Below are 27,722 nucleotides of genomic sequence, written 5' to 3'. Positions count from 1 at the left end.
GTGTCTCGGTCATGTCTACATTGTTCTCGAACCCGTAGGGTCCGCACGCTTAAGGTTTCGATGACAGTTATATTATGAGTTTATGCGTTTTGATGTACCGAAGGTTGTTCGAAGTCCCGGATGTGATCACGGACATGACGAGGAGTCTCGAAATGGTCGAGACATAAAGATTGATATATTGAAAGCCTATGTTTGGATATCGGAAGTGTTCCGGGTTAAATCGGGATTTTACCGGATTACCGGGAGGTTACCGGAACCCCCCCGGAAGGTATATGGGCCTTAGTGGGCCTTAGTGGAAGAGAGGAGAGGTGGCCAGAGATGGGCCGCGCGCCCCTCCCCCCCTTGGTTCGAATAGGACAAGGAGAGGGGGCCGGCCCCCCTTCCTCCTCTCTCTCCTCTTCCCCCCCCCCCTCCACGAATCCTATTCCAACTAGGAAAGGGGGGGAGTCCTACTCCCGAAGGGAGTAGGACTCCTCCTGGCGCGCCTCCTCTTGCCCCCCCCCTTTGAGCCTTTATATACGGAGGCAGGGGCAGCCCCTAGAGACATAAGTTGATCCACGTGATCATATTCTTAACCGTGTGCGGTGCCCCCTTCCACCATAGTCCTCGATAATATTGTAGCGGTGCTTAGGCGAAGCCCTGCGACAATAGTACATCAAGATCGTCACCACGCCGTCGTGCCGACGGAACTCTTCCCCAACACTTTGCTGGATCGGAGTCCAGAGATCGTCATCGAGCTGAACGTGTGCTAGAACTCGGAGGTGCCATAGTTTCGGTGCTTGATCGGTCGGGCCGTGAAGACGTACGACTACATCAACCAAGTTAACGCTTCCGTTGTCGATCTACAAGGGTACGTAGATCACACTCTCCCCTCTTGTTGCTATGCATCACCATGATCTTGCGTGTGCGTAGGATTTTTTTTTAAAATTACTACGTTCCCCAACAGTGGGCCCGCATCAAAATTGGCAAGATCATTTATGACTTAGTTTGGAGCGGTGACGATCAAAAATCCTAGACCTACGGAGAACATGCTAATCTCCCACCACCTCCTGATAGAGTGGGGCCATCTGATTTTTAATCAACAGTTCCCATGTCATAAGTGTAGCAAAGCTCGGTGACAATAGTAAGACGGTTAGAGGCGGACACTCGTTTGTGAATAGGAAAATGGTCAAATTTTGATTATTTCAAGTTCGGCCTCCACGAAGGCCGAGCTCCATTGAGCATTTTCGATCCGTTAGACTTAGTAAATTATAAAGGATCCCGGAATGGTTTTCAGAAAAGAGTAGCGCGAGGCACGCATATAATGCATGCATACTTCATCGGTCTAGGAAGTATCTGTATGAATTCCTCAAGCAAACTGCAGCCTTGAGCGAGGTGGATTCATGTCCCGTTGGAGCCACCCGCGTTGATCTCGTTCTCACCGGTTCCTCCGTACCGCGCCATACCTCCCAGCAACCTGCAATGCATGACGACATGCCACCAAATCAGCTGACCGCCAAGTTAAACTAACCCTGAAAGAAAACAACCAGAGCATGCACAAGAATCACATGCACATGAGGTCGCACACAGAGGCCAGGGAGGAAGGGCATGGCTCACGATCGCACGCACATGAGGCGATGGTCGTACTTTCTTGGTCCCGCGGTCGTCCAATTCCTCCTTCACCGCAGGCGCGCAGAACGAAGCCAGGTCCGTCTTCCTCCCCCGGGTCGAGGAAGAAGGTGAAGACGCAGAGCCCCCGGCCGTAGCAGAAGGGGCCGGCCGCTTCCCCGGCCTTGCCATCTTCTCATGATGGCACTCTCCATCCTTGCGCACGGAGGAACAGAAGCAGTCCATCAGCTGAACTCAGCATGCCATTTTGGCGGCAGCAGCGCCGGAATTCTATTGCCTGGCCGCCATGGATGGAAGAAGAAGGGAGACGTACCGATGTTTCAATGAGCTCATTCGAGTCGTCGCCGATATCTTGGTCCGGATCCGGATCCGAGGAGCATTTCAGCTCCTCCAATGTGCTGGTTGCGATGCTCTGGACGCTTGCTGCCGTCTGGGTTCTTCCCTTCTCTCGTGCCTGTACATTAAGAGAACAAAAATGACACTATGAAAACATAAGGGCACAACCATTTTCTCTGATTTCTTGTCAGATTAAATCCTAGTATCAAGTATTAAGTGACAATGGGAACCACACCTGCATGAACTGACCCAAACCGTGTACTAACATTGCATCTTCATCTTCGATGTCAGTATCCACCTTGGTGCTGGTCAACTTGTTCTGCGAATTCAAGCGGAGAAATTTCTTTTCAGTTCTCAATTGGTAGAGTGGAGCCTAATATATTGGTAGTTTTGCCTACTATTGCCTCTTCGGTGTTCTTCTGCAGGCAAGAGTGAAATGCCATATTGTCTTCCTTGTTGACGAAAACATGAAGGGCGGTGTCCAGGTCATCTAGTGGAAGAACCTGCATATTCTGTAAAGAAAATATTAATGTGGCAATATTTTTTTTCATACAGTATATACATTTATTGTCGTAGATATTATTATATTTTTCTACAGACTTGATAAAATTGGCTTGGAGCAAAGGTAGAACTTCAATGCAATTAATTTGTAATGGAGGAAGTACCAAGTTAATTTCTGCCACCAGAGCTTCGACCGTGTGTTGATTAAGCTCATTTGGGTAGAGTTCTCCGAAACCGCCAGTGTTGTCTGCAGGATAGCAAGATGCATTTCTCAGATAAAGTCCCATCTCTGCTTTTGTAATTCATTGAAATTTATTCTTTTGTAATTCATTGAAATTTATTCTAAATATGTCACATTTCCTTATCATTACAAATTGATTCAAGTTTAGTTTTGCTGACCTTGCGGATTTTGGCGCCTTTTTGCTGACCTTGAGAAAACAATCATGTCTTGTGGGTTGGCAACCTACAGGGAAAGGTTGTAAACAGAGTAATAAACTACCCAAGTAGTACTAACAAGGGGGATCATGGTTCTTGAGGTACCTTCCCAACATACTTCTGACCAAACCGCTGTGGGTGTATTGTTAAGAACCCAGAGTAGTCGACCTGCAGAACAAGATGAAGTCTTTCATTTGACAATCATGGAAAGAAAATGGGACATAACTACTATCAAAAGTGACCTGATTTCTTTACCTTTAACCTAACAAGTGGAAGTTTGGGCTCTGATCCACTGCCTGCTGCCGTGTCATTCTTCTCAATAAGATTGGCCACCTAAAGCAGCTCAGTCAGTAGCCGGTAGGAGTAATCAGAGAGCAAAAATTACAAATATCAGACAACTGAAACTCCACGCCAACCAGCTCAGTCGACCAATGTTTGGCCATGTTTTTCGGAAAAAAACTGGACAAAGTTTTTAGCACAGCTTATGGAGTTTAAGACCTACTACTTTATTCAAATGTGCATCCACGGACGCTTCATCATTGGCGTCGACGCCTTCTTGGTCTTCTAACACAACCTGAATTGCATTCTTATGATGGGATTGTCACTGAACTAAACATGAAAGCAAGGAGTGGCTTACCTCGGCATATTCGAAAGGTCTAACAGTCTTCAGAGGTATATTAGTTGGCCTGTATTTCATTCCCTATCGAGTCGAACATAGGAAACGTTGATGGTTAGGACAGAAAGTTGCAGAAGTTTTTATCTTCATTAAGTCCGTGATTTTCAAAACATATTTACGTTTATTTCCAACAAAAGCACATGCTTTTCTTTTGCTTCAGCGCTGGTCAGCGATGTGGCAATTGAAGATCCTGGCTGCGTGGTGTGGAAACCCATTCCAGGAACCTCCTACAAGAAGTTTATCAGAATTAGTTAAATGGAGAACGATTGACAGAATGGAGAACATTACCTTGGGATCAGCAAGGCATTCATGCTCATGGCCCCATATTACTAAATCCAGAAAGTTCGGTAACAGATGTTCGTTGATGCCGTTGTCGAGACTTCCCTTTATCCTGCAGTAGCACATAATAGTATCAATAGTTCAAAAACCGGTTAAATAAACAACTGTGACCGATCGGTTCAATCGCTTTTGTGTACCTGTTTTGATGAAGAACCAGAATGTTGAACCAGTCGGACAGTGGCATATCCTCTGTACTCTCATGTTTCATCCAATCTATTGCACCTGGTGTCTGAATAAGACATAAGATGCAATATATTCAGCATCAACAAGTCAACCAACCACCCCGGCTGCGACAATTGACCATCTTATACACTGAAATATACCTGAAACATTCTGCTCAATCTTGCATCCCTAACGTTCCCCAAGCCATATAGTGCAACAGAAGTTGCACCCTGAAGTAGCACAGTTAAGTTCCAGAGCCAGTTAGCAACATGTACTTTGGCATCGTACAGACTACAGAGTGCCTTACTCACTCCTACGGACTTCTTCCAGGTCATCTTCAGAGCTACGACATGGATCCATACGTGGTCCTTACTCACTCCTACGGACTCCAGGCAACCTTTGGTTACTGGGTGCAACCAGTGGGAACTGGTAGCACGGGCTATATTCAACCGGTTTGGATGGCGGTCTCATAATAGGATAGACGTCTAGTGTTCCAGTCCTATTATCCTACCGGTTGTGCCAATGAGTTCTCTTTTTTATTTCTGCTCCGTTTGCGAGCTGTAATGGAACTGAGACTATGTTTTTATTTGAACTTTTTAATAATATGTCCGCATGCATCTTTCAGATGCAGAGGCCGGGGACGAGCCTCCTTTTCCAAAAAAAGAAAATACTACAGAGTGCAAAGTAGTAAATTGACCTTTTTGACAAGGATAGGATGAATTGACATGTGACCGATGCCAGAACTTCCGATATCCACCTTTCCAAAGTAATTCACGAACCCGGCAGCCGCAAGGACATCGATGGCGGACATATTATCCTGTGGTACGCACGTGATGGAGAACAAGGTGAAACTTTTAGATGTTCAATAAAATGAATCCAAATTTAACTTTGTCCATTTTATTGAACACCGGATATATATATAAATCCTGAACAAATATAAATTCCATATGTAACTCCGGGTATGCATACATACCACTCCTGTAGGATCATCATGGTCGCCATGGATGGTGAACACAGGCAAGCCGACGTTGATGTTCTGGTCCTCAAAATTCGGTCGACCAAACCTGAAGCATGTATGCAAACCTCAAACCAATGAGAGAAAGAATATAGGTTGTCCAGAGTTCGGCCATCGATTATAGGTGACTAGTAGGTAACTGCTGCTAGCTAATTGGTGTAAGCAAGTACGTACAAGTTCTGCAGGCTGGCTGCGTGATCACTGACCACCTGGAACTGCACCGGCCGGTCGTGGAGGCAGCGCCGCCTCAGGATCTCGATCGTCCTCACCAGCGTCGAGCGTGACGGCTTGTTCTCGTGGAACAGATCGCCCCCGAGGAGCAGGAAATCCACCTGCCAATTAATCATCGTCGAACACGCTTATGTATGTACTTAGAATTGTAGACATGCAAGGACAGGAAGATCAATAGGTAGCAGTAGTTGACATTGTGTTTCTCTGCCAGTGAGAAGATCTCCTCGAAGGTGTCGAACGAGTCGGACCGGCGCAGCTCGTCCTTCTCTAGGTAGCCGAGGTGGCAATCAGTCGCCACCAGTATCCGCAGCGTGTTGCTTCCTCCAGCTTCTCCTGCTGCCTTCCTGAAGAAGAACACCCCATGCATGCAACAGCTAACTGCGTTTTAGTACAACAGTTTTGCCAAGTATTTGTTGCAGGTGGAATATTTTGGGATGTAAGTATATAGCAGGTGTACAGCTGCCAATGCATATGCGTTTAGGGTCTGTTTGGGAAGAAAACGATGTTTCCTTGTCAGATTAATTTTTTCTTTAGGCAAAATTTATCTTAGTATGAGTCAAACTTTATAAACTTTGATTAAGTTTATGGAAACATTTATATGGTCAACATCTACAATATACTATATCAATAGACAATATATACATGATTATTATGCCTTTGCCACCAGGGGACATTGTCACCCATCTGTCTTCCATCTGATCTCGCTTTGAGATCCGTGTAGCATCTTCTAGGTCTGCCAATTGGCTATACGTATAAGCTATATGTATACATATAATATATTCTACACTCACGCTTAGAATAGCGTTACCCTATATAGTATTGTAAATGTTTATAATTTTTTAATAAACTTGGTCAAAATTTACAAACTTATTTCCTGTCATATATATTTGGTATTATACATGTTCATTTTCCTTCCAATAAACTTTTTTTGCAGGGTTCTTCCTATGAACTTGGTTTAGGAAAAATCTAATATGCACTATATTTTGATATGGAGAGAGTACTCGATTAATACCCTTGAGATGAGTACTAGCAACAAAACAAAGGAAACTCTCATTCTAGTTACTAGTTGCCTTGCAAACTTTCGCAAAATGGAAGCTTGCCTAGGATTTCTGCCTTAGACAAAATAATTTAAGATTTTAGACCCATGGATGAACAATCCATGAACCGGGGCTTATCCAATGTCTAATTAAGCTTTATTGATTGAGTCAGAAGAAAGTCTCAATGACGGATATTAGCAATCCAAAGGAAAATAATCATATAAACCGACAAGCATATAAAAATTTATACCAAGATAAAACAAGGGACAACAAAATTTACATGAAAAAATGTTGCTACCATAGGCACACAACAACGATCTCACTATATCGAGACAAGTATTTCAAACACAAAGGGTTTAAAATGAGTCATCAACTCATGTTGAGATGACCCCAGTATATTGAGACAAGAGGCGAAAACATAATCCGACCTCTGGCCTTACAGAAACTCGGACTGTATCCAATAATAATGCTCTGTCATCCTCTCCCGCTGACATGAGTAAAACGGATAAAATGGCATCCTGCCACTAGATTAAGAATCGATGCACAGTGCCATCTCTTTATCATCTGAATTTTTTAGGGGATAATTAAATTTTTCAATGATGTAATTGTAGCTTATAATTTAAAACGAAAAAGAAACTTTCCAGCCCTCTTACGTCTCCACCCCCCCCCCCCCCCCCGGGGCTATATGATTGTGTGACTGGGTCGTTCTTGGCCGTCGAAGCACCTCAGCCTGATGTCTTAAGCATAACTATTCCGGTAGAAAAACCGCACGATGCATTGATTCGGGTTACCGGTCCGTAAAAGATATGCTAGCCTACAATTGGTACCCGTCAACCCTGCGATAATTCGGTCGTCACCCCCCCCCCCACCCCCCCCCCCCACCCCCCCCCCCCCCCACGCTTGTAGTATAAATAAATTGTTGGTAGAAGGAGAATTTACTACGATTCTATTAACAAAGTGGCTCTCACCTGCAATGGGTATGATAAAGGAATTTTAGAACCCGAGAAAATCAACTAATATGGTTACTTATATGATGAAAGCAATGAGAAGTCTAGCTTTATTGGCATGAAACATACAGAAATTGTTTCGAAATTGTATCATGAGAAACCCTCACTTGAACCCTACAAAACATTGTGTATTTTCAGCCAAATATTGGAATGTGGCTAAGCTATGTGATTTCTTTATGATTGGGGGCACTCGCAATGATTTAGACATACCTTTTTAGTTTACCTTTACATTTACCATCCTCTATTAGGAAAATTTACTGAAAGCAGAATATGGCATTCAGGTTAATGTCGTTTTTGTTTCTTCATTTCCTATATTACTAAGTTTGTCTAGGTTCGTCTATAGGCAATCATTTACTTGATCATACATTGTCAACAGTTCTCAAGTTGCTATTCCAAATATTTCTTCAAATTTGGGGCATTTGATTCCAGAATGTTGCTCACGTGTTAAACCACATAGCTTATGACATGGAATTTGGTCAACAATTTTGGTTCCAAGACTCTGGAGTGATCTTAACTCTTGATCAAAGTTTGGTGGGGATGTCGTCCAAGGTCCAGAACTCATGTTAACAAGAAGTTCAGTACAGATACAACATGATGGCATTGTATCTGCCAACAAGATGTACTTCTTTATAACACAATGTGGATTTGGTCATATTTCACTAATTCTATACACCTAAGAGGCTAAGAGAGTCATTCTCACTAACTTATTTATCTCAACATGCAATCATGCCACCTCACCATACAACTATGAATGGGATAAGCGCCATCTCAGCACGCACCCACTACAACATTCAACCATGCATGAAAAAATATTTTCCATTCAATTATTCTACTTATATTCAATTAATATTATTACAACTATACATAATCAAATATAATAAGTCATATGCATTTTTAATTTTTGTTCTCATATTATCAACCTAAATTTTCATCAACCAATTCCCGCGGTAAATGCATGGGGTATCCTCTAGTTCTTTCCAATATTTGCTCCCCAAGCCCCCATGTAACTATATAATCTTGTATAAATTCTCAATCCATATTGTGATATTTTTTTCTTATTAGCATTCATTTCTTCATAAGGATAAACAGTTGGTTCCTTATACCATTGAGGTATATATGATACAAAGTATGTAGTGTGGTACCATGAGCAACTATACTAGACCGTGGTATCGGTTCACAACATTGTTATCGATTGTCCAGCTTATGTGTGTGTTACACATACACATTTATATGACTCCGCATTGATGTCACGAATCAAGAGCTTATTGGCTCTTGCTCATGCCACCTTATATTCACATAAATTCTTGTTGTTACATTAGACAAACGAACGGGCGCGGCAATGCGCGCCATCAATGATTTAGTAAGCCATGTATAGATGATTAGTACAGCTATCCGCATAAAGATTTTGGGCAACAGTTCAACCATGCATGTTATTAGAGCAAATCAACTTGATATGTAAGTCTAGATGCATGTTATACTGATCGGTCATGTGGAGGTGGGAGTGACCATGACCAGTATGAGGAATCACAGCAATTCAGCAGTACGTGTACCTCCAAGGCTCCAACCCTATATTTCCCATCGATTGTGTATGCATATATTGCACATATGATACACCCGGCCAGTTTCTTTAGACTTTAGATGCAATGTGTCCTATACGGATCACATTTTTCCTCCAATAAACCGATATGCTTGTTGGTGAATAGTACACCCTCCGATCTATAGTGAGTGTCGCAGTTTTGAACTATTATGGATCGAAGGGAGTACGTACTAAATTTATTTTGAGCAGGGAGATGAACATACTAAACTAAATACATGCATAAATAATACAGAACTACGTACGGACTGATGAGAATAATGAACCCCAAAATCATACTGAAAAACCCGTAAAATCACGCGGAAGCATTGTGGATCTTATCTACCCATACACGGCGCCTCAACCCTGGGAGCAGCCGCGGCATGAGAACAGTCACAGCCATAGCAGAACTCGACAGAGGCTACGGAGGGGAAGGCAAAAAGGATGGCTTCGAGCTACGAACTACTCACATCGCTTGCTTTGCTTCCGGCTGTTGGCCGCTGTCGATCGCGGATGCCGCCCGCCTTCCCGATCTGGAGGTGTGCCGAGTGAGATGGGAGGATGAGCAGGGGCAGACGGGCAGTAGCGAGTGGGAGTGAGTGACAGTTCGTGTGCGTCTCTGGCTTCCGTTGGAAGGAGGAAGAGAAGAGAAGAGTAGAAGGGAAGGAAGACACGCGGAGATGGGCCGCGCTCAAGGCCCGAGGCCGGTGAAACAGGCCCAGCGCATAACCGTCAAAAAATGAACGAATTAAGAGGAGAGAAAAAAAAACTCTGAAAAGGAGAAAAGGTAGGAGAGAGGAGGACAGCACAGCAGCAGCCAGCAGAGCGCCCCTCATCAGCGGCCGCCTCCATCCCTACTCCGGTGCGCCCTCGCCGTCGCCGATCGATCATGGTGAGTGAGCTCGGATCGATCGATCGATCAATCCCGCTTCTCGCCCGTCCCCAGTCCCGCGCCTGGTGGGAGATTGGAGTTTCGATCCCATCTGATTGGAGTGGGTTGTTTCTTGTTTGTGTCTTTGTTGTGCTGTGCAGTCGGGGCGGAAGGAGACGGTGCTGGACCTGGCCAAGTTCGTCGACAAGGGCGTCCAGGTCAAGCTCACCGGCGGCAGGCAAGGTCCGTCCGTCCGTCCGTACATCCCTCGCCAGATCCCCCTCCCCCAATTGTTTCATGCTATTCAATGCCCTCATCTGAATGGAGTAGTTTATATACCATTTTACCTACAGGACTGCCTGCTCGATTTGGTTTAGATAGTTTAGAACTCTAGATAGATGTTCATACGCTGGCTCACATGACTGGTTGAACTGTGGTAGGGGTGATGAATGTGAAAATGATTGTGATGGCAGCGGGATAGGTGGGTGTTCAGCATTCAGCGTGACTTGGTTTTAGTTTCATTTGTTCTCATGTCGCGGGATTTGGTACCAGGGCTATGTATACCTTGTCAAGCGAGGGTTAGTTTCTGATATGTTGTGTGTGTGTGTGTTGGTTGTTGATCCAATATCAATATGCATGCTCCTAGAATGATTCCGGTTTCCTAAAAGGCCAGAAGGCAGAAACTAATCTTGTTATCCAGCAGTAAGTCGCAACACAACAAAGGCTGTGAACTTTGGCATTTGTATACATTGCGGCAGAAAATATTGTTGTTGTTGCCTTGCAGTTTATCACAACGCGGCACGTGCTGACTTTGGCATCTGTATGCATTGCGGCAGAAACTATTGTTGTTGTTGCCTTGCAATTTATCGCAACGCGGCATGTGTTGACTTTGGCATCTGTATACCTTGCGGCAGAAACTGTTGTTGTTGTTGCCTTGCAGTTTATCCCAGCGCGACACGTGCTGACTTTGGCATGCATCTGTACACCTGCAGTTACAGGAACTTTGAAGGGCTATGACCAGCTTCTGAACTTGGTGCTTGATGAAGCGATTGAGTTTGAAAGAGGTACAACTCGATATAGTTTAATTTGATCTCGTCTTGTGCCCTTAAAAGAGGCGAAGTTATGCATTTTATTTGGAGCTTGGTCTCGGAAAAATTACCATAGGTCGTGCATCGCCTTAGTTAGCACGACGCTAGCATATTGGTTGACCAGACAGAGGACTTGCTGCTATCGCTGCTTGAACAAATGAGGTGGCCAAAATACCATAACTGGTGTCTGCATTTATCAACCAGTAAATACCTAATTGTTGTCTTCTCGTTTTCACTGCGCCAAGACGCTTTTTGTGTTCTTTTGCTCAATGTTCCGTTATCGACTGATAGTGGAACCCGATCCGTTTTGGATCGAATGGAAAAAAGAAATACCTAATTGTAGTGCACTTGTAAAGATATGGACAATGCCTGATGACTATCACACTTCACCCATGTCATTTTGTTTTGCAGAGCAAGATGATCCACTGAAACTGTCGACAAAAACCAGACAGCTTGGTCTCATTGTAAGTTTTTTTACAGTATCGACTTAAGTGCTATCGCTCCTCTATTGGTTTGGCGATTGCGATGTCAGGAGTAGTGGATTTCGCCCTCCATGGTTCTTTTTCAGGGCACTGAAGTGTTGCCGTGGCCGCTTTTCCTCGAAATCTTTTTTGTCAACCATATTCGTAATTAAACAGCAACCAAAACATCCTCTAACAACTACTAACTGCAGGTCTGCAGGGGCACAGCGGTGATGCTCGTATCGCCAACCGAGGGAACAGAGGAGATCAAAAACCCCTTCCAAGAGGCTGATGGAGAACAAACCGCTCACTCCTAAGAATGACCTGAGAAGCTGGCTGGTTACCCCGTGGAGAGACTTACATTAACTTATAGTAAGAGTTATGGCACTCTATGTTGAAGCACTGGTCGTCTGAGGTTAATATTTGTGCCAAGATGATTATGAGTCCCCACTGGACCCACCTGTGTATATGTTACGGACCCACCTTGCTGCTCTTCGTACACAACACGGCTGTATTTACTTATGTATTCGCCTATTGTGCTCTCTGGCAAACATTTATGCATACTAGGTGGATTGGTGCGCTCCGCTGCTCCCGGTGAATCATCATAAGTAGGGAGAAGTAAGGGAGCTCGTGAAAGTGCCTTTCTGCTCCCGAGCTCATTTGAGCTCGGTGAACAGTAAAATCGAAAAAAAATCAAAAAAAATTCAAAAAAATCCAAATTTTTTTTGGGAGAAACATTGACAAAAGTTCTAAGTGCTTGCAAAAATTCATCATAAAATCACATTCCTGTAAAGCGTGGCAAAAAAAACAAATTCAGTGCTCCAAAATGCTTTTGAAAGTAGCTTTTTCAGAGTACTGATTTTGTTTTTTTTTGCCACGCCTTCTAGAAATGTGATTTCATGACGAATTTTTGCAAGCACTTAGAACTTTTGTCAATGTTTCTTTCAAAAAAAATTTGGATTTTTTTAAAATTTTTTGATTTAGTTTTGATTTTACTATTCACTCGAGCTCATTTGAACTCGGGTGCAGAAACTCCGCGTCCGGGAGCTCGTTGAATTAGGGAGGCCTTAGGTAATTCCAAGACACCATGTGCCGTGTGACCTTATGATTTGAACTGTGTTTGTAAATTGCTATTTGGCTACCGACCTGATAGTTGTTGGCATATATGTTGGCATCAGACCCGGTGCAGAGTTGTCCTATATTCCGTGCTAGTTGTGGGAATAGTCATGCAAACACCTAAAGTAACCTTACCATGGGCATAACTTATTTGGCGACCGACCTGATAGTTGTTGGCTTATACTTCCTCCGTTCTGAATTACTTGTCTTAGATTTGTCTAAATACGGAGGTATCTAACACTAAAATGAGTCTAGACCGTATCTAGACAAATCCAAGACAAGTAATTCGGAACGGAGGAAGTATGTATTTTGAATTCTTTTGTTCAAAAAGGTTTATTAAATGTTGGCAAAATTAAATTAAAAAAGGAAAAACTATATTGAGGAAAATGAAAAACTTTTCATGGGCCTAGATTTTTTGATATATGAAATGAAATTTGCATCACGCATTTGAGAAATGTTCATGTATAGAAAAGTTACATTTAAGTACTAAACGTTGCTGTCCTTTTTTTTTAGAAAAAACATACATTTTAGAAAAGTTGATCATACATACCGCGGGAAAAACGTTCAAGTCTAGAAAGAAATAAAAATAAAAAATAAATTAAGAGAGATTTAAAAAATTGACAAAAGAAATTAAGAAGAGAAAAGAAAGACTGAAAAGCAGAATAGACCGGGCCCAGACGTGCTGGTTGAGAGTTTGCCTATTAAGACCATGCGCTCGGCTGTTAACATTAGCCGATTGCAGAACAAAGCTGGACATGCCATGGCTGCGATAGGACAACTTGTTGGCTAGCAATTGTACCACGGGAGATTAGCACTATCATTACAGATGATTGTAAAACTGTTACCACTTGATTAATGAATGTTTTCCCCCGCAAAAAAAAAAAAACCACGCGCTCGGGGCGTAAGGGCAGCTCCAACACGACGCCAGGATCAGATCCTTGGCTTATTGGCGATTATGTCTTGAATTCTAGTGCTACGGCAGCTCCAACACGACGCCAGGATCAGATCCTTGGCTTATTGGCGATTATGTCTTGAATCCTAGTGCTAGGTGTAGCGTCCGCGCAAGACCTTGCATCAAGCACGTGCTTGTTTTTCAACCCACACGAAGCACCTACGTCGTTTAATTGCCAGGTAGTAATTAAGTTACGACACTTATACGCTTTTTAATTTTATATTTATAGTATTTGTTATTTTCTCTATTAACGTTTTTCACAAGCGATTGACATTGTAAATGCACAGGACTTGCCTCTAATGAAACACTAAATGATGATTTTGTTAGTTCGTGCAGAGCCTATCTTTTCTTCCTTTGCTATTTTTAAAAGCAGTTCTGCTTGGGACACAGAGTTTCTGAGCCCGAGCTCAAATGAACTGTAAAATCGAAAAAAAAATCTGAATTTTTTGTGACAAAATTGAGAAAAGTTTCAAGTGCTTGGCAAAATTCGTCATGGAATCACATTCCTAGAAGGCGTGGCAAAAAAAAAATCGGTACTCTAAAAATGCTACTATCCCTCGCGCGAGATTACCTAGGTAATTATGATAAATCAGACAAAAGCATTGAGCGTTTAATGACTACACCTCTTGTATCCCCAGAGGTAGGATCCATGCTACCGTACTAAACCTTTTGTCACTTGTGTTCAGAATAGCGTTTCACAGTCTCTCTGCCCTTAGCCTCTCCATGGCTCGATCTCTATGATCCTTGGTAACCTGCAAGGACAAAGACCGCGAACGAGACAAAAGGCAACTACGAAACAAATTTATTTCACACATACAAGATATCATAATACTTTGATCAATCACTCCAACAAATAGATCGGGTTGCAAGGTTACACCTCAACCCATGACCTTAGGGAATTACTCACATATAGCGATCAGAACGCAAGAAGAAATCATTGAAGAACACATCATGAAGATTAAGTGATTGATAGTACGGCTTACAATAGTTGCTGGATGCGATACACGATTACAAATTATGACTAACTAGGATAAATGTTGCGGTGATGATGGTGAAGATGACTATGGTGATGAAGATGGAAAATGACAGTGGCTAGGGTTGTTGTGGATGACGAAGATGAAGGTCTCGACAATGTTCTGTTGCGTTTATGACGTTGACCCCTTTATAAAAGTTGGATGGATGGATAAAAGGGCGCCGCTGGCAGTTCACTGTATCGCCCTTCTAGCATAACTTCTATTCATGCGCACGGGTGAGAAGAGCCCTGTAAAGATAGAGCTAGTCTGATAGGTAGCAAGATACCTAACCAGACAGCCTCACTCACTGTCCGTATTTATTCGTTAGAAACACCGTCCATCTTTATTATTTCTGAACCAAACAACATACATCCAATTTTATTCGGACTAGTAAACATTTAAGCACACGAGACGATATTACTATGGGTTCAACATAAGGTCGTGGTAATAGCTTGTATTGCTAACTAGATGGAGGCATGCATCCAGGCGGTGCAATCGTCAACACCTTCCATTGTTCGGGAGAGGTGTTTCTGCGGGTATCAGGGCTGAACACTTGGTGGGCACCTGTACAAGCTGCTGCACCGACGACCGGTGTAGGGGTCACCAGGCGGCACTGTAACCGCCGGACGGTTAGGGTCGAGAGCTCCTCCTGGAAGGAAAAAACAAACATCCATGGATATTCAGTTGCAAGTAACTACTACTCCCTCCGTCTTATAATATAAAAGCGTCTTTTTTTTCTTTAACACTACACTCTTATATTATGGGACGAAGGGAGTACTAAATTTCGGAAGGCTGGTATAAAAACCTTGTTTCAAGTAGCTAGGAGACGACGAGAGGATGGAACGAACAGTTTGTAAGCACTAACCACCGATCCCTGGGCGGGCTCCATGGCAGACGGGGCCGCTCATGAGCACGGCGGAGATGACGAACAGGACGATCTGGAGGAGCACCAGGAAGCGCGCAGCTCTGGCGAAGGACCCCATCCGATGGAGCTCGTGTGGGCTGGTTTGCTAGCTCGTGTGAGTTTGCGTTGCGTGTGTCCTGCTGTTTACCGGAGGGTCGTATTTATAGACGGACATGATCCTGATGGAGAGAATAAAAGATCACAGTGGCCACTGGCCCCTCAATTTCCACTAACTTTTTTACAGGCATCAAGTTCGTAGCACATCGTTTCGAGCGAGAGATGGGCGCGTGCACTGTGCACATGAGTGGTAGACTGTGCGTAGGTGCATGTCGCTGCTGAAGATCAAACGCACTCAAGCCATGGCTGGGTTTTCTCCGGTTAGTCAAGGCTGGTGCCTGGTGACACCTTGGCCGTGGAAGAAAAAGTGACCAACCAGCGAACCAACAGGGCGACGACGACGACGACTCCGGGTAAACCAACCGGATCTCCGGCCGGTCGTCTTATGTGCCATACCAAGGAAAATATTCAATGCCCGGCGTCGCCTCAGGTTGTCACACTACAGCCTAGCCCCTTTCTTTAGCGATAAACAGTATAGCATAGTGTGCTAGTTTAATTCACTAGGCTTCTCTCACGATTAATTGGGGTTTATAATTTGAGATTTTGACTGATGCTTTTGATTTGGTCATCCTCTTGATGGATCCCTTTGGTCACTGCATGGAAATTGTTCTTTTTTATCACTGCATGGTATTTCGGATAGATTAGGCGCCCGGTCTAACCGAACCGATCGTTTTGGCTCTTTAAGTAATAAAGAAATGGACGACGATAACTGCCACACGTGTGGTATCTAGGGGGTTGTGTCGCACGCCCTGTGTGGCACGGAGACAACCCCGCCCGCACGACGTCGTCCGGGCGCACGCAGCCACAACCCACACGTCTGGTGTGTGGCGCAATCGCCCACACATCCGGACGATCGACCGCGCTGCCCACATGACCTAACGCGGCCGTCGTCCCGGCCTGCCTTCGAACCCCAGTGCGACTTGCCGTCGTCGTCTCCTACCTCTCGATCCCCTACCTCCATCGTCTTTCTTCTCTAGTTGCCATGGCAACCAGACCAGATCTCTAGCGCCTCCCCACCCCCCCCCCCACACCCACCACCAGCCCCAACCCCCCCACCCACCCCTTCCCCCAACCCCCCACCCCTCCCCCCCTCCCCCCCGCGACGACGGGCTAACAGGTCGATGTCCGATCTCCCCATGTTTCTCGTCCTTCTTCTGTCCCAGAAAATTGAAATTCCAGATTGCCCACGAAGATGGCGACTAGATCCACACTATCATGGCAAACACACCACAGATTTGTGTGTATTCCCCTCTGCCCACCAACATACGCCAGATCTGCCATATTCTATCATATATTGATCTAAGCTTCTGGGTTGGGTTATCGCGAGTAGTTGCTCCAGAAGGATGTGTAGGATTCACTAAAATTAGGGAAAGAAAGAAGGAATTTGTGTGGTGCATAGGGAGGAAGAAAATTATTTGACATCTATATCTATCGTTAGTTGCCACCTATGTTTGCCGTTAGCTGCCACCATGTTATGTTGTTACTTGCCATCATATTATCTTGGCTGTTGCCATCGGTTCAAAATGATAGTTGGCATCCAGATTTTAGGAAAGAGAATGAATGTGCATGTCCTACTTGCCGTGATGTATTGGTTATCTATGCAAGAAATGTGATAAAATTGTCGTGTTTTTTTGTATGTGCAAACAACAAGAATGCATTTTCGAATATTCATGCGTTCTTGTTCATGCAGTGACTGGAAACACAGTGGGAGAAAAAGCGGAAAAATGAATCATGAAGACAACACTGATCCTTGGTTTTCTCAAAGGCCGGAAGCGCCCCCTTGGGATGCAGCAGAGTACAATCAACTCATTTTCGCAGGGCCGTTGCTGCCACTACTAGAGCAGTACACGAGCATCGGTATGATGCATGATCAAAAAAGGACAGTTGACATGTTTGTGACGAGGAAAATGGATGTCATTTTTCGCAGGTTCTTATGACACAACCACACACACACACACACAGGGATTCCATGACAAGTTCAAACACAAGGCGCTAATGCTGACAGATGTACGGGAGACCAACTTCAAGTAGCCAATGTGGCAAATCAAGGTAACGCATACAAAAAAAGCATACTGATGTGGCCATGAAATTAAACTTGCAACGATGGCAAAGACTTGCGAGTTTTATGAAGAAACGCGGGACCATCATGCAGCACGTGGCAACAGGCGGCAACCATGTACCTGCCATCGACGTCGTACACAGGTGAGTCGTATGAAGTGATTTTGTGGACAGTGAATCGGGAGAAGGAACATAGGTGGCATTGGTGTTTACATGGTGACTTGACAAAACACAGTTGCCGTGTTTGGACAACTGTAGTTGCCACGTATGGACAACTGCAGTTGCCATGTCTAATCAACTGTAATTGCAATGTCTAAACAACTGTGGATGCCAAGTGTGAACAAATCTGTTTGCCATGGTTCAACCACTATATGTGTCATGTTGTACAAACTACAGTTGCCATGCATTGACCAACTGCTAATGATCGCAGGTTGTTATGGTGGAACCACATCGGCAAATGTATTGTGGCAAGCTTCACCGTTGCAGGCCAACACTATTGCAGATAGAGCACAACAAATTGGAATGACAGACCAGCTTCGATTAGCACATGCGACACAACAAGGTAAAAAATATGTGAACCAACAAAACAATATTGCATTTGCTTTTGTGGAAAAGCATGGGGGAAAGTGGATTTATCACTGTGGTGGCAGAAAACAACAAAATGCTACCAAGTGGACATGTGCAAAATAGTCATCTAGTGGCTTGTCTTCAGGATTTGTCAATTACTGTCTGCGTGTGTACAACATTTGTGATTAACTCCATTTGCCTAGTGGGCTCGTACCTAGAATGCAAGTTTTCATGCTAAAGATGTTGGTTGCCATGTCTTGACAACAGTAGCTGCCATGTTTGTTGAACTGTAGCTGCCATGGCTAAAAAACTGTAGTTGCCATGCATGGCCAGATGCAGATGACATGGCTTGCTGTATGAATGATATCATGCCAAATCAGATGTAGTTGCTATATTCCGTTACGATAAACCTGCCATTCAAGCAATGCTTACACACGTACCTATTTTTTTGCAGGACCTTCAACTACAATCAACAGCGGCGCGGGGACATCTACTACTGGAACCTCTGAGCACACGGAAGGAGCGTTCCACCAGCAAGTCGACAATGTTGCCACAAACAATGCAGAATTAGTGTCGGAACTGGCAATCATTCCAGCAATGACGACAAGCACACCTTTGCACACCAACACAAGCAACACTCAAGCAGATGAAACAGCCGCCGATACTGAAGTGAATGATGAAACAAATGACAAAGCACAAGGGGATGAAGAAGATGGGCAATCGGCAATCATGATACCTCAACCACCATATGTTGGGCAGAGATTTGATTTGTTTGAAGATGCCAAGGAATTCTACCAGAGATATGCAATGTTCCATGGGTTTGCGGTTAACACTGAATACCATAGGAAAATAAAAAAACTAACGAGTACAGTAGAGGTGAGATAAGGTGCTACAAGGCACAAAGGAACAAGAAGGGTAAAGGTGTTGCGCCTATCGTGCCGGAACGAAAGAGAGGTATCATTGTCAAGACGGAATGCCTTGTCCGGTGTAAGCTAAACATAGACGGATCACGGTGGGTGTTCACCGGATATTTCGACGAACACAACCACGAACTCATAAAGAAGTTTGACCTGGTAAAATTTTTGAGCGCCCACAGAGGATTCAGCCCCCTCGAGAAGAAATTCGTAAAATTGCTACATGATTGTAATGTCGGTCCATCAAGAATGGTACAAATATTGTCCCTGATTCACAGCGGAGATGGTAGACTGAGTAGCATGCCCTACATACCAGCAGACGTCACAAACCTAAAGGCAAAGTACCGTAGAGAGAGCAGGTTGGCTGACATAGAAGACACGGTAGCCTACTTTGAAGAGAAAGCAAAAGAAGATGTTGATTTCTTCTACAAGATAAGATTGGATGATGAGGACCGTGTCAGAAACATGTATTGGGTGGATGGTGCTGCAAGAAGAGCCTACAAACATTTCCGTGATTACATTTACTTCGACGCGACATATCTCACTAATATGTACAAGATGCCCTGCGCTCTATTCATAGGAATAAATAGCCACAATCAGTCATTGCAGTTCGGTTGCGGACTCATTCGGAACAAAGATACGGATGGTTACACTTGGCTGTTCAAAACGTTCTTGAAGTGCATGGGTGGACTTGCTCCAATGAACATAATAATAGACCGGGATTTTAGCATGCTTGCAGGCATAGAGCCGTTGGCAGTGCACATGCACTGCAGGTGACATACTATTAAGAAGGCTGAGGAGACGCTAGGACCATTCTTTGCTGACCGTCCAGAGCTACACAAGGCATTCGAGTTGTGCGTGGACCACAGCTTGACGGTGGAGGAGTTTGAACGGAGCTGGACGACTATGATTGAAACATACCAAGTCCAAGACAACGAGACACTTACTAGCCTGTGGGAGAAGCGAATGTATTGGGTGCCGGCCTACTTCATGTAGTGCTTCTTCCCATTTATGCAGACTACTCAGCGCAGCGAGGGGTTCATTGTTGTTTTGAAGTGGTATGTGAGCCCTGGCAACTCATTGTTGCAGTTTTCCAAGCAGTACACAGCTTTGCAACAGAAAATATTGGGATCTGAGCTACAGCAAGAAGCAAACACTGCGCTCAAGCAACCTAAATTGCTAACATATTTACCGATGAAGAGGCAGATGAGCAAGATATATACCAACAAGATTTTTAACAAGTAAGTGGATTATCTTACTGTCTTATTTGCACAAGCATGAAGATATTAGTTTCCATGTAGATTGCAATGCAGTTGCCAACTTTTTTGACTTGCTCATCTATCGAAAATATCCACTGAGTACATTATAAGCATGATCTGCAGTTGCCATGTGAAATCAACTATAGTTGCCATGTGTGTTGAACTGTAGTTTCCATGTGTAATGGACTATAGTTGCCATGTGAAAATGATATGTAGTTGACATGTGAGACAAAACTGCATTTGCCATGTTTTACGAACTGCATTTGCCATGTTAAATGAACTGCATTTGCCATGTTGAATGTTATGCAGTTGCCATGTGAAATATCATGCAGTTGCCATGTGGAAACAAACAACCTAAGAAAAATGTGGGAAAAATAAGGATTTCCATGCCATCATTGATTTTAGATATGTTTGCTATGTTACGACCTACCTCGACATAAGGTGCTACAAACATCATACAAGAGTTTAACAAAAGCCCAAAAACATGCAGATTCCAGGAAGAAATAAAGCGTGCCAGCATGTACACAACTTACCAGGTGGACGAACATACGTTCAAGGTGTGTTCTCTCTTGGGCATGTCCGATTCAGAAGTTGAAGATCCGGATAAGGGAAGGAACTACTTTGTGAAGGCCTCGGTAAACGAAGGCGAATACTACTGCCAATGCTGCAAATTCGAACGGGACGGGATTATGTGCTATCACATACTGAAAGTAATGGACATCCATGCGGTAACGCGATTGCCCCGCCATTTCATATGGCAGCGATGGACTTGGGACGCTGACGATGCCTTGGGGCCACAAACATCAAATGCAGTTTTGGCTATGATGAGAGACCAGAGGCAACCATGGACGCCGTGAGGCACGTTGTGTTGACCAAGAACTATGTTGAACTAATAGATGAAGCATGCAAGAGTGATGAGACAGCGAGGGTGGCAGAAAAACACAGGAAGGCCCTGAAAAGAGAGCTTGATGAGATCAAAAAGAGGATGGTTGAAGAAGCCTTACACAGGTTCCCCCGCACCTCAAGTGTGCCTTCGTCCACGGGTCCATCATTTGAAAACTCGGAGGTAGGGTCTGGAACAGCAAGCACGCAAACCCAGGTCAGGAACCCGCCCCGTTTCATCACAAAAGGGCGTCCAAAAGAGGTGAGATACAAATCAGGGTTGAAAATTCAAGCAAAGGACAAGAAAACAAAGAAAGGGACGGCAACCCGTAAGCAACTGTGGAGGATTGTAACTTGGGTGTTGGTGACATTTTTGTAAGGTAGATGGTCAGAGATTTTTAAAAAATGGGAGAATGACTGTTGGTGGACATCAAAATTTAAAGAAAGTGCCATGTATGAATGACTATAATTGCCACGTATGTGCTACTAAATTTGCCATACAGCTTCCATCTAATCTGCCATGTAATTTCTACTTAATCTGCCATCGCGTACATTTCCATTTTCAGAATACGCATTTTTTCCACACATATTGTATTGTACACATACTATGAACAAACTATTTGAAACGATCACGTGCAAAAGCACAAGAGAACGGTTTGCTTATGGATTACCTACCATGCTAACCGATACAGTTAGCGATGCAAAAAAACCCAAAAACCAAAAAAATAGAACGATTACTTTCACTAACCGTCCCTGATCAACTATATTTGCCGTGTTTCAGGCATTGTTGAGGATATAACCACTGAGGGTAAACCGCCCAGGAGGGGCCAGTTCACCTTCAGTTATACTGAAGCCCAAGGAAACCCGGAAGATGGCGCTTTACGGATGAAGCTTAGAGGCCCAGAGCCCACAGGCGGTTTAGGGCCCATGATAGTAAACCACCATGATTGTATAAACTTGCATTGTAAGATAAGAAAGAAGAGACCGAGGCGGACACTTGTATGAGCCAGCCTCGGGACTCTGTAGACCGGCCGGGATCCTCCTGAATATATAAAGGGGTGACCTGGCGGCGGTTCAGGGACAAAAAAAACAACAACTCGAAGCCAGACAAAGCGGATTCGCTCCATGGTCTTCGAAACCCCAGCAATACCAATCACAACTAGACGTAGGCTTTTACCTTCATTGAAGGGGCCGAACTAGTATAAACTCTCGTGTCCCTTTATCCGGTTTAACCCCTTCAAGCTAACCCGTAGTGATGGCTCCACGACTAAGTCCTTCCATGAGGACATCTGCCGTGACAATTCAACGACAGTTGGCGCCCACCGTGGGGCCATCGCACGATGGTTTCGAGTTCTTGAAGGGCAACTTCGATGGACTGAGGGGATACGCTGTGGGCCGGAAGACGAAGAGTCACCACGGCAAGCTCTACATAGACAACGCAGGATGGGGTCCCGAGGCTAATTCAATCGAATACGGGTATCGGGTCCCCTTTGGTGGGATTCACGTCTTCATCGGCAAGATCGGCGAACCGGCCCCCGAGCCGGACACCTGCACCGACATCATCGAGACGGCTCGGCATGCAAGTTCTTCACCGGTTCAGCCTGAGGCCAGGCATGTTTTCGTGGGCGTCGTCCACGGTTTAGGTTATGAGGAGGAACCGATCTCCGATGGACAAACCGTAGTCCGCAGTAATAACGAGTCTTCCGGAGAAACCGAATCGCTTTACCAGTTGTACGACGGCCGGATTGAGGAAGGATCCGAGGGCAACAGTATTCCGGATTCCCCCGGTCTGCCAAACCGGGCCGCTGTCTTCATGGCCGACACACGACCGACACCTCAGTCATCTACCGCCGCAGCGGTACTCTCCGGTTCAATGACGGCCACGCCAGCAGGTGCAGGAAGCTCGGCGCCGCCTCCGGCCCAAGTCTTGTCTGATTTGTTCGACGCTCTAGCGGCACTGATGTCCGCGGAGGTAGACGCAGCAGCCAAGGATCAGCACGATGCGGAGATTCTAAAAGTGAAAGATCAGATAGCCTAGGCTAAAGCGGACCTGGCAGCAGAGAACGCCAGGATGGCCACAGAGCGGGCCGAGTTGGAAGCACAGGCTTACCGGATTAGACTAGATCAGAATGCTTCAGAAGAGGTCATGAGAAGAAGGTACCGATCACGTCTCCCGTCGGTTTATGAGCCGCAAAATCTTTTCAACATGCCAGGTGCAGGAGCTGGTAACCAACCCGTGCCAAACCGGGCGGGGGCACCGGAAGCAGGAGCGCCGGTTCAGCCACGCGCAACAAACCTGCCTCGCTAGAACAACGTTGTATTATCAACGCCGCCCGGGCATTATTCCAACCCGTTGGATAATATTGTGGCCGCCGCTTCACGCCTGGCGGCTCTCCCAACCGACGGCGAATCACCAGTTGCAGTGAAAGCGCGTCGGGCCAGGGATCTCCTTCAGACAGCACTGAATCAACATCAAGCGTATTCACACAGCCGTGAGAGGATTCATTCCACTCCCTGTCCAAGCCGGAGTTATAGCAGACACGTGGAGGACGAACCGGCCGTATCCAGTAGCGCACGCCACCGAAATTCGCCGCGGGAGAACAACCCGGCGGGGGGAGGTGCTAATGCGCAAGATGTTGTGGACCACGGCCGCGCACGATGGGGGGCCGAGTTGACAGCTCGACACGAAGCACGACATCATACTCCGGTTCACCCCACTGCCTCCGTGGAGCCAGGGGTAATGTTCAGTTCCCTAGGAGTACCATGTTTAACTCCCGCACTGCGTAATGTGCGATTGCCCAAGGATTTCAAGGGACCTTGTAAGGTACCAAATTACACCGCCGAGTTGCAGCCAGAGGCGTGGGTGGAGAGCTATGAGATGGCAATGGAGATGTTAGATGTGGATGAGGCGGTTTGTGCTAAATATTTCACCATGATGCTGGAAGGAACAACTCGCACTTGGTTGAAGAGCTTTCCAACCAACTCTATCGACTCATGGGACGAATTAAAGCGCCGGTTTATCCAGAACTTCAAGGATACGTGCAAGCAGCCGATGTCAATTGTGGATCTGGCCGCTTGTGTCCAAGAGGAAGGGGAGTCCACGACCCATTGGGTTAAATGAGTCTCGATGATTTTGCATTCGTCAGATCGTATTAATGTAGATACCGCGGTATTAACATTGGAGGGCAATTGCCGTTTTAAGCCGTTGAAACAGAAGTTGGGAAGGCTCAAACGTCATTGCAACGACATGTCAACACTCATGGCCGCTTTAGTTAAGTATGCCGATTCAGATAATACCAAGGATCCGGATTCAGAGGAGGACAAACCGGAGAAGGGAAAGAAGAACGGCGGTGCAAAAGGGCAGCACCACAACCAAGGGGGCCATGGGAATAACAGTAAGCGTAAAGCAGATAATTCAGATTTGGTGGCTAACACAAATATGCAGCGTCGCAAAGGTAAACCGCCCCAGCGCGACATGAATCTGAAGCGTTTGTTAAACCAGCCCTGCCCGAAGCATGGAACCAAGGAGGCCCCTGCCACACATCTTTGGAAAGATTGTCACATAATGAGGGAGTTCAAATTTTTTGATTTATACCTGTATGATCAGGATCCCCCCGGTGGTTCAGGCCCAGGTTTCCATGGGGGCGGCGGTTCAAGCTCTGGATTTTAGAACAACCAGGGCCATCAGAACAACCATGGTAATAACCAGCAGAATAACCAAGGGAATCAGCAACAGTCAGGTTACCAGAGTCACCCCAAGCAGTTGAACAGCGGACAGTATCATGTGTTCACTACCAGCTTGTGCAAGCGGGATCAGAAACTTCACAAGAGGGCAGTCAATACTGTTGAACCGGCTGTACCACATTATCTACGATAGTCGGAGCAGCCTATTGTGTGGAGCAGGGAGGATCACCCGCCCCGGGTTGACAATCCGGGCCAACTAGCCTTGGTGGTAGCGCCTCAGGTGGGAGGCTATAAGTTTACCAAGGTTCTGATGGATGGAGGGAGCAGTATCAACATCATGTACTATGAGACTTTCCGTCACATGGGTTTGACGGATAAGAATCTTAAACTGTCAAACACTATCTTTCATGGTGTGGTACCAGGTAAGTCGGCCTACCCTGTGGGAAAGATTGCTTTGGAAGTTGTGTTTGGAGATGAGTTTGATTCCAGGTCTGAGACTTTGACCTTTGAAGTGGTGAAAATCCAGAGTCCATATCACGCGCTATTTGGACGGCCGGCTTACGCGAAATTCATGGCGAGGCCCTGTTATGTCTATCTACAGCTCAAGATGCCAGGTCATAAGGGGACAATCACAGTACATGGGAGTCGAAAGATTGCCTTGGATTGCAAGGAAGGTGAAGCGGCCTATGCTGAATTGGTTTGTGCAATAGAGGAGCTGAAATTCTATAAAGACAATGTTGATCCGGCGGACATGACCCCCCTGAAGAAGCCTACGACGGAGCATGACTCGGCCCTCACGTACAAACCGGCTAATGAGACTAAACTCATTGACTTCGTCCCTGGTGATTCATCCAAGCAGTTTAGTATCAGTACAAATCTGGATCCGAAATAGGAAAGCGCGCTCATCGAGTTCATCCGTGAGAACCGGGACATCTTCGCATGGAAACCTTCTGACATGCCAGGTGTACCGAGGGAACTCGCTGAGCACACCCTAAATATTGATCCTAAGTTTAAGCCGGTCAAGCAGTACCTTCGCCGCTTTAACAAAGAAAGACGCAAGGCCATCGGCGAAGAGGTAGCCCGGCTACTGGCGGCTGGGTTTATTGTCGAAGTGTTTCATCCGGAATGGTTGGCTAATCCGGTGCTTGTTCTTAAGAAAAATGGCACTTGGCGTATGTGTGTAGACTACACTGATTTGAATAAAGCTTGCCCGGCAGATCCTTTCGCTCTCCCACGTATTGATCAGATCATTGATGCAACGGCGGGTTGTGAGCGCCTGAGTTTCCTAGATGCTTATTCAGGTTATCATCAGATTAAGATGGCAGTTAAGGACCAGGAGAAGACAGCCTTCATCACTCCCTTTGGAGCCTTCTGCTATGTTTCTATGCCCTTTGGGCTCAAGAGTGCCCAAGCAACCTACCAGCGTTGTGTGCAAAATTGTCTTCACAAGCAGGTCGGGCGTAATGTTCATGCCTATGTGGATGACATTGTGGTGAAATCCAGAAAGCAGGAAACCCTGATAAATGATCTCAAAGAGACGTTTCACAATCTTCGGGTTTACAAAATGATGCTCAACCCGGACAAATGTGTTTTTGGTGTTCCAGCAGGCAAACTCTTGGGTTTTCTTGTGTCTAACAAAGGTATTGAGGCAAATCCGGAAAAGATCAAAGCAATCACATCCTTGGCTAAACCGGTATGTATCAATGATGTTCAGCGTCTGGCGGGCCGGATTGCAGCCGATTTATCAGCTGTTTGGGAGAGAAGGCGATTCCCCTGTATCAGATGTTGAAGAAAACAGATAAATTCGTCTGGAGTGACGCCGCTGATACGGCATTCGAAGAGTTGAAGCGGTAGCTAGCTGAACCGCCAGTCCTCGCTGCTCCAATTGATAATGAACCTCTACTGTTGTACGTGGCTGCCAATGCCCGAGCGGTTAGTGTGGCGATTGTGGTTGAGCGTAAGGAGTCTAGGAAAGAATATCCGGTTCAACGACCAGTTTATTATATCAGTGAAGTACTGATCGAATCAAAGCAAAGATATCCGCATTGGCAGAAGCTAGTGTATGGAGTTTTCATGGCAAGTAGGAAACTCAAGCAATATTTTCAAGGCCATCCTATTACAGTGGTTAGTTCTGCTCCCTTGGGTGATATAATCCAGAATAGAGAGGCAACTGGCCGGGTTGCAAAGTGGGCGATCGAGCTTGGTCCCTATAGTTTGAAGTATACACCCCGAACAGCCATCAAATCTCAGGCGCTTGTGGACTTCATCAATGATTGGACCGAGTTACAGGCACCAGAAGACAAACCGGATAATACATACTGGACCATTCACTTTGATGGATCCAGGCAGCTGGAAGGCTCGGGGGCTGGAGTTGTCCTCACTTCCCCTCGAGGAGATAAGATTTGTTATGTTCTCCGCTTAATGTTTCCTTGTACTAACAATGCAGCGGAGTACGAGGCCTTGCTCCACGGTCTTCGTGTAGCTAAGGAAATGAACTTAAGCCGGGTTCGATGCTTTGGAGATTCTGATCTGGTAGCTCAACAAGTTTCTGGTACTTGGGATTCTAAAGACCCGCTCATGGCGACTTATAGGCGCGAGGTGGATATTGTAGTAGGTCACTTTAAGGGTTATCAGGTGGAGCACATTGACCGGCGCGAGAATGAAGCAGCAGATACTCTAAGCCGACTGGGATCTCAGCGTAAACCGGTACCACCTAATACCTTTCTAGATATCTTGCATAACCCATCTGTCAAGTTGCCTACAGAGGAGGATTTAGCTGTTCCTGATCCGAAGGCCCAGTTGGTAGCCGTTTTACATGCCACTCCGGATTGGACGGTTCCATATTTGGCGTATCTGAACCGGGGCGAATTACCAGAAGATGAACTTTTCGCCAGGCCGATAGTCCGGCGGTCCAAG

At 45.4% G+C, this 27,722-nt stretch overlaps 4 protein-coding genes across 5 annotated transcripts; 2 read left to right on the top strand and 2 right to left on the bottom strand.

Moving 5' to 3' along the window:
* Nucleotides 1–1,157: 1,157 nt before the first annotated feature.
* On the bottom strand, nt 1,158–10,776 carry LOC125519051 (double-strand break repair protein MRE11-like). Of its 2 annotated transcripts, none has more exons than XM_087537619.1 (20): nt 10,696–10,776; nt 5,497–5,647; nt 5,247–5,404; nt 5,031–5,121; nt 4,755–4,874; nt 4,219–4,287; nt 4,033–4,124; nt 3,845–3,947; nt 3,676–3,783; nt 3,518–3,580; nt 3,383–3,454; nt 3,136–3,213; nt 2,986–3,048; nt 2,845–2,908; nt 2,610–2,692; nt 2,343–2,456; nt 2,180–2,263; nt 1,922–2,062; nt 1,609–1,803; nt 1,158–1,456 (listed from the first exon to the last, which is right to left on the bottom strand). In XM_087537619.1, the coding sequence occupies exons 1-20, from the start codon at nt 10,767–10,769 to the stop codon at nt 1,418–1,420; spliced, it is 1,962 nt and encodes a 653-aa protein (XP_087393745.1). In that variant the 5' UTR covers nt 10,770–10,776; the 3' UTR covers nt 1,158–1,417. The 2 variants fall into 2 exon arrangements, with proteins under 2 accessions (XP_087393745.1, XP_087393746.1); XM_087537620.1 differs by having other exon boundaries at nt 2,349–2,456.
* LOC125519052 (sm-like protein LSM7) lies at nt 9,661–11,923 on the top strand. The gene is made up of 5 exons (XM_048683944.2): nt 9,661–9,812; nt 9,953–10,034; nt 10,784–10,855; nt 11,291–11,343; nt 11,553–11,923. Exons 1-5 carry the CDS (start codon nt 9,810–9,812, stop codon nt 11,655–11,657), a joined length of 315 nt encoding a protein of 104 aa, XP_048539901.1. The 5' UTR covers nt 9,661–9,809; the 3' UTR covers nt 11,658–11,923.
* Nucleotides 11,924–14,737: 2,814 nt separating this feature from the next.
* Nucleotides 14,738–15,474, bottom strand: LOC125519053 (protein WIR1A). Its single transcript, XM_048683945.2, has 2 exons — nt 15,287–15,474; nt 14,738–15,070 (listed from the first exon to the last, which is right to left on the bottom strand). Exons 1-2 carry the CDS (start codon nt 15,402–15,404, stop codon nt 14,961–14,963), a joined length of 228 nt encoding a protein of 75 aa, XP_048539902.2. The 5' UTR covers nt 15,405–15,474; the 3' UTR covers nt 14,738–14,960.
* A 2,071-nt stretch (nt 15,475–17,545) lies between these two features.
* On the top strand, nt 17,546–18,952 carry LOC147960403 (uncharacterized). Its single transcript, XM_087533330.1, has 3 exons — nt 17,546–17,618; nt 17,931–18,062; nt 18,522–18,952. Exons 1-3 carry the CDS (start codon nt 17,546–17,548, stop codon nt 18,950–18,952), a joined length of 636 nt encoding a protein of 211 aa, XP_087389456.1.
* The last annotated feature ends 8,770 nt before the right edge of the window (nt 18,953–27,722 follow it).

This window comes from Triticum urartu, chromosome 7A (genome assembly GCF_056163025.1).
Source record: "Triticum urartu cultivar PI428250 chromosome 7A, HENAU_Tu73, whole genome shotgun sequence".
Lineage (NCBI taxonomy): Eukaryota > Viridiplantae > Streptophyta > Magnoliopsida > Poales > Poaceae > Triticum > Triticum urartu.
Note: the sequence above shows the minus strand (reverse complement) of the source record. Positions and strands in the feature narration are given on the sequence as shown.

Bases quoted from the DNA above. Each gene is read 5' to 3' on its own strand.
- LOC125519052 (XM_048683944.2), top strand. The intron at 10,856-11,290 runs GTACAACTCGAT...TTTGTTTTGCAG, and splicing joins AGCGATTGAGTTTGAAAGAG to AGCAAGATGATCCACTGAAA. The intron at 11,344-11,552 runs GTAAGTTTTTTT...TACTAACTGCAG, and splicing joins CCAGACAGCTTGGTCTCATT to GTCTGCAGGGGCACAGCGGT.
- LOC125519051 (XM_087537619.1), bottom strand. From the start codon at position 10,769: ATGCATGCCAAAGTCAGCACGTGTCGCGCTGGGATAAACTGCAAGGCA. The intron at 3,784-3,844 runs GTAATGTTCTCC...AACTTCTTGTAG, and splicing joins AATGCCTTGCTGATCCCAAG to GAGGTTCCTGGAATGGGTTT. The intron at 1,804-1,921 runs GTACGTCTCCCT...TCCGTGCGCAAG, and splicing joins ATGAGCTCATTGAAACATCG to GATGGAGAGTGCCATCATGA.
- LOC125519053 (XM_048683945.2), bottom strand. From the start codon at position 15,404: ATGGGGTCCTTCGCCAGAGCTGCGCGCTTCCTGGTGCTCCTCCAGATC. The intron at 15,071-15,286 runs GTTAGTGCTTAC...TTTTCCTTCCAG, and splicing joins AGCCCGCCCAGGGATCGGTG to GAGGAGCTCTCGACCCTAAC.
- LOC147960403 (XM_087533330.1), top strand. From the start codon at position 17,546: ATGGCAAAGACTTGCGAGTTTTATGAAGAAACGCGGGACCATCATGCA. The intron at 17,619-17,930 runs GTACCTGCCATC...TAATGATCGCAG, and splicing joins TGGCAACAGGCGGCAACCAT to GTTGTTATGGTGGAACCACA. The intron at 18,063-18,521 runs GTAAAAAATATG...ATTTTTTTGCAG, and splicing joins AGCACATGCGACACAACAAG to GACCTTCAACTACAATCAAC.